At 41.6% G+C, this 6,000-nt stretch overlaps 1 protein-coding gene across 1 annotated transcript; it reads right to left on the bottom strand.

Annotated features, from left to right (window-relative positions):
• Positions 1-402: 402 nt before the first annotated feature.
• skida1 (SKI/DACH domain containing 1) lies at positions 403-3,696 on the bottom strand. The gene has a single exon (XM_017453108.3). The coding sequence runs from the start codon at positions 3,439-3,441 to the stop codon at positions 1,180-1,182; it is 2,262 nt and encodes a 753-aa protein (XP_017308597.2). The 5' UTR covers positions 3,442-3,696; the 3' UTR covers positions 403-1,179.
• Positions 3,697-6,000: the final 2,304 nt, after the last annotated feature.

The following is a 6,000-nucleotide window of genomic DNA, read 5'->3' as shown; positions in this document are numbered from 1 at the left end:
ACGATTTAGCGTCTCTAGTGGCTTAAGGCAGTTCATCTGAATTCTTGCATCGTGAGCAATAATTATAAATAATTATGTTGGCTAGTCGCATTAAGTTCCTGCTCCCCCCCCCCCCCCCCCCCCCCACATTATTATGTTTACATGAACACAAAGAACACCACACTCTGTTTAAAGCTGTTTGTTAAAACCAAATTTGCCACAAAAAGGGCAAAATTCATTTTAGCTAAACCAAGCAAAAATAGCACCCAATAACTAGGCCAAATGGGCCTAATTAAATGAATTACTTGGCTTAATTAAAATGTGACAAATAAGTTACCTTGTCCAGATTTAAAGAATTCTTTTATATATATATATATATATATATATATATATATATATATATATATATATATATAAACCAGCCTAGTATGGATGGAGCATTACAGCATTGGAACAATGCATAGTCAAATCTGTGCTTCAGCTCCTACCATAGACTATCAATGCCATAACCACATCGATTTGGAGTTTTTTCCCCCCTCTTCTTAACTTCGTGCAAATCCAAACAGCTCCTGATTGTCAATCGTCCAGGGCCTTTCTGTTATTGTTGTGGTGTGTTGTGTATGTGTGTGTTGGGGGACGGGGCAGCATCGGATGGGGGTCTGGACCACCTGGGCTTCAGCCCTTGAATAAATACGTAAACCCGGTCCAACGTAGATACCTACAGTACAATGAGTTTAAGAGTCCTGTTAATAGGAACGATTAGGAAAATATTTGGGATCTGCAACTATAGCAAAGAGAGATGATTTTAATAGTCAAAGCCAAGCTTTCCTGACCAAATGTATAGGTCTATTCCAAAATGGCATTCATATGTAGTCTGAAATTCCAACAGGTCGTAGTAAAAAATCCACAAGATGTTCTTTGCCATTCCTAATGAAAATATTAAAAACATCCACAGTGTTCTGTAAAGCAGGGTGAAAAAAAAAAATGCTAGCCTTCTGTGGCATGTGATGAAGGAGCAGGCCTCCTGCATGCTCACCAGCCCTAAACACACACACACACACACACACACACACACACACACACACACACACACACACACACACACACACACACACACACCCCAAAAAATGTTAAAAATAAAAATAAAAGCCATTTATAATAATTATCAGTGCCTTAAGACTTGTTCTTTCAAATATTGGCTTATGTTGTTGTTTTCCTGAATCTCTGGTTAAGGTGAGGAGGTATAACAGAAGTGCCGAGCTGCCATGTCCACACCGGATGAGAAGGATGAGGCACCTGGTTAGTCCTGAAAGAGGTTAAAGAGTAAGCAGGACTCAAATCTCCATCACTACCGATGATCAGAGAGGGAGGGCATGGAAAATTCGCCATGAAGTTAAAAGTTGTTTTCAATGAGGATGCATGCTGGCCAGTTCGTTTGCTCACACATTTTCCAGTAGGTCTAGGACTCCTGTCCACCTTCGCGTTTGTCTTAACTACATTTTCTGTCTTTTTCCCACAAACCGGAGTCCGGTAGCTTTTCCTGACCCTTGCACCGTTTTTGTAATCCCCTTGAGTGTTTAAAGTGCTGCCTGGTTCCTGTTTGGAAGGAGGGGGATATGTTTGTCTGCCATCTTTACCACGATCCGTTTCTGCAGTATCAGCACTGATACACAAACCGTCTGCATCATTTTCATCGTATTTATCTTTGCATTGGTGAGCATGTTCTTGGGTTGCATATTCATACTCATCAAAAGTCTCCTCCACTTTGATTTTCACGTGGTTCAGTTTCGTATCTCCTGTAGGGTCTAAGTTTGTGATTGTGGTGAATTCTTCGGTCTCAGTCTTGACTGTTTTGAGAGGTGACGGTTGCTTGAGGCAGCTGACTGTTTTTGCATCTTTTTTGGAATTTGCACCTTCCGAGAAATTGCTGTCGGTAGCCTTAGAAATGCCAGTGTCTTTGTCCTGATCGCAGTGTGGTAATGTGGCTTGGTATCCTGGAGCTCTTTGTTGGGGAAACAACTTTCCATCTGCACAGGATGTAAAACTTACATATTTATTTCTTCCACTTAGAAGAAGCTCGGCTGTCTTTGGCTCGTTCGAAAAGTCTACCGTTTGTGGAGCCACGACTTTTTTCAGGCCTGAGAAACAATTCCCAACCGTGCACAAATTTTTCCCACAGTCCCAGTTATCACATTCCCTGCGTCGGTGCTTCCAGTCGGTACTGTCCAAAGTCGTTTTTTTTCTCCCTTTCTCACAATCCAACGCTGCAGCACTTCCATGCACACCTCCATTTTTGGGTTGAAAATTAGACCTGTAATGGAAAGTAGGCTGCAGAACCAGAGGCGCTTTTGCATTAAGGCTTGTGAAGCGCGCGCGCCTGAATCTGATGCTCTGCACCGAAACCCGACTGGACACGGAGCTTGAATCGGACTGAGACGAGCTCTCTCCGTCGCTGCTTTCTTCCGAAGAACCGGAAAAGGACTCTTCCTCCTCGTCGTCTGTAGTTCCAGAGTTGGTGGAGCTACTGGTGCTACTGCTGGTGGACAAACTTGAGCCAAAGTCTGAGTCGTTGGCGGAGCTGCACTCGGTGTCGCTGCTGCAGCTCTCCTGAAAATGCCGGGACTCCAAGTAGAGCTCACGGTCCGGGTGAAAATGGCTCAAAGACCCGTTAGCCAAACACGCTTTGGGTTTGCAGCACTTAGGAACGAGCAAAACTTGCCGGTAGTGTCGTTTTCTGCTCCCGAAGTGTCTCTCGCACCTCCTTTTCCTTTTGTAAAGCAGCTCCGAGTCAGACGGAGCCGAAATGGCGGACACAGCCGGCTTTCGCTTCACGACCTCGCCGCTTCGGAAAAACGAGTGTTTCTCATTAAACTCCACACATTTTCCAGGTATTTGCACAGTTTCATAGTTTCTGAAGGCTCTACATGCGGTCGGTGTTATGGGTTGAAAGTTCTGGTAGATGGATTTGCTGTAAATTTGAGGTAGATTGGACGAGAGTTCTGGCCTGACAGCTTTGTTTCGAAGAGCCAGAGTCGGCGACACTCCGCGAAAACTCAGCCAAAGTTTCTTTTTCCAAAAGCCGTTTCTGCTGTCGTGGGAATGTTCTTCATCTCGGATGCGCTCCTCTGCTTTTGTCTTCGTTCTCCTTTTGTTGGATTTGAGCACGCGCTCCGTTTTGCAGGAGAAATAGAGAGCCTCCACGTCCTCTCTGGAGATCAGAGTGCATTTGGCTGCGTGGAAAGCCACCGAGTTGATCGCTTTGAGCTTTCGCAGCTCCTCCAGATCACAGTGATGCTTTTTCACGTTCAGGTGATCCATCCGTTTGTGCACAGTAGTCCGTGGGATGTTTTTTAACAGGTCGGTGAAGACCTGGGAGAGGGCAAACATTTGCTTGCCTTTAATGACCAGATACCCGAGCTTTACACCCTGCATTTCCTCGAAGCCAAACTCCAAGTCTCCCATTTTCCTTATTGTGTCGTTAAGAATCCCAACATTTGATGCTCCTCTGCTACTGCAGTTGCTTTATCACAAGGCATCACTGCTGATCAGTGCAACGTGGACCACGAATATGTCCACACCGAGGAAAAAAAGTTTGAAATAGAGGGGGGGAAAAAATCTAAAAATATTGAAGGAATAGTCCTGAAATAATTTAAAACAGCATGTCCATTCAGTTAGGCGCAGCATGATGGAGATGTGAGATGTTGCATGCAGCTCTTATATACCTGCAGTCCCTTCAGCTCTCTCCTTCCCCATGAAGAGAAGAGGGAAGGTGAAACGGATAAAGAGAGAGAGAGAGAGAGAGAGAGAGAGAGAGAGAGAGCGAGAGAGAGAGAGAGAGGCGAATAAAAGCCCCCAAAATGCAACTGCTGTTCCCTGTGCTGGTTTAAGCCACAAATAAACTGACAGCGGGAAGTGAACAAGTTGGGAGACACCTTCATCAATTAAAGCCTCCCAAGGTCGACGCTGATTGGACGATTCTGACAGGTGATGCAATAAAAATGGATAATTCCACCACGCGCACCCCCCCTCTGAGTAATTACCATACTACTATTGTACTGTAAAACAGTCTGCAGTCCACAACCAGGACGGGATTATTATTATTATTATTATTATTATTATTATTATTATTATTATTATTATTATTATTCCCTTAAACACGCCTTCTATTGTTATTTGGACGATAACACCGATTGACTTTTTACACATAACCCACATTTCAACATGTTAGTTATATTTTTAAGACACGTTTACAAATCACCGACTTATTTTGTAAAACAGTAGACGTGTGCGAATTGAGGGTTGTTATGATGTAAAACACGAAGCTGTTGAAAGCCCGATCCTGTGTTACTCGGGTAAAAAGCTGCTTGGTGTTTTAGATGTGAGCAGGAAAATGTGTAAAGTTGCACTGAACTTCGTCTTTAAGCTCGTTAACATCTTTTTGTTGGTTTGTTGGTTTGTTTGTTTGTTTGTTTGCTAAACGAACTGAAAGCAAGTGGTGTTTTTTGTTTTGTTTTGTTTTGTTTGTTTGTTTTAAATCTAAAAGAAAGATGAAGTGTCCAGACGTGAAGGCGTTATTGGTGTGAGGGTGCTGTGCAGGATTCAATAGTTGGATTTCTTTAGGGTTATGGTCCATAATGACGATTAGTGTAAAAAAGTTAAAAATACATTTCGGGTCGAGTTTCAGCTTGGAGTGAGAAAGTCAAAACTGTTTCGATCAAAGGAAAAAGAACTCGAGAAGGCTGGAGAGATACTGTGTGAGTGTGTGTGCGCGTGTGCGTGTGTGTGTGTGTGCGTGCGTGCGTGTATTCTGTGTGTGAATGAATGACAGTGAGATAAATTTTTCATATAGTTTTTCACTAATGTTTTCATATATTGGGTCTCCTCTTCATTTCCTATTTCCTATAGTGTGTGTGTGTGTGTGTGTGTGTGTGTGTGTGTGTGTGTGCAGAACCATTCCCCTTTTCCTCCTTTTGGGCGTGTGTACTGACATATGAGAGAAAGAGAGAGAGAGAGAGAGAGAGAGAGAGAGAGAGAGAGAGAGAGAGAGAGAGAGAGAGAGAGAGATCAATAACTCCATGCTGCGTTCTGCCATCAGTCAAAACACTGTGTATAATACTGGCGAAACGCCTGTGTCTTATTCAGTATTAAAAGCAACTCTGTTCATTCATTCATTCATTTATTCATTTATTCATTTATTCATTCATTCATGTCCGAATTTAATTTAGCGTGTTCTCTCGGGGAAAAAAAAAGTGTGAGAGGAATTACAGCTTTGCGTGTTATTCTGGACAATTAATGATTGCGTGTTCATTAACATGGGTGATTTCAACTATTTTTATGCAAATGACGTAACGTATTTTAAAGAAAACCTGCCCTGTCTACTTGGGCGTTATTTAAATGTAATAAAAAAAAAAGTTGGGATAGTACAATTATTAAACGTATTTATTTAGCTATTAAACTTATTATTATTTTATTTTATTGAAAATAATTTACATCAGCAGTAAATCAACTGATTGGCTTACCATAACCCGGGATAAACTACATTATAGCTACTCGAATTAATTTAGTTAAAAATAATAATAATAATAATAATAATAATAATAATAATAATAATAATAATAATAATAATAATAATAATAAGGCCTAATTCTGAATGAAATACGCTACACAATCACAGCTTATTAAGTACCCATGGCATTTGCTCTGAGTTATACAGAGTCCTATAAAGGGAAAAGAGGGCGTTTTTCCCTCAGCGCCCTGCAATGTTGTCCATGTTTTTGTGAGTCCCTTTTTAAAGTCTGAAAATCTCTAGGCACACGTGTCTACTGTAAATAATGCAATGTATCGCTAGTGTAAGTAACAGCCGGCTATACAGACGTGCACAAAAAAAAAAAAAAAAAAAACAACCCTTTAAGGGTGTACTCATAAAGAGCAAATCAGTGCTTCTTTAGACCTTTGAATGAATTCAAAGGGAAAATCAGAGGTCAAAGGTCATAGAAGAGGCTAGGGCTTAAAAGCATAACA

The sequence above is a fragment of the Ictalurus punctatus genome, chromosome 23 (genome assembly GCF_001660625.3).
Source record: "Ictalurus punctatus breed USDA103 chromosome 23, Coco_2.0, whole genome shotgun sequence".
In the NCBI taxonomy this organism is placed as follows: Eukaryota; Metazoa; Chordata; class Actinopteri; order Siluriformes; family Ictaluridae; genus Ictalurus; species Ictalurus punctatus.
Note: the sequence above shows the minus strand (reverse complement) of the source record. Positions and strands in the feature narration are given on the sequence as shown.

Bases quoted from the DNA above. Each gene is read 5' to 3' on its own strand.
- skida1 (XM_017453108.3), bottom strand. From the start codon at position 3,441: ATGGGAGACTTGGAGTTTGGCTTCGAGGAAATGCAGGGTGTAAAGCTC.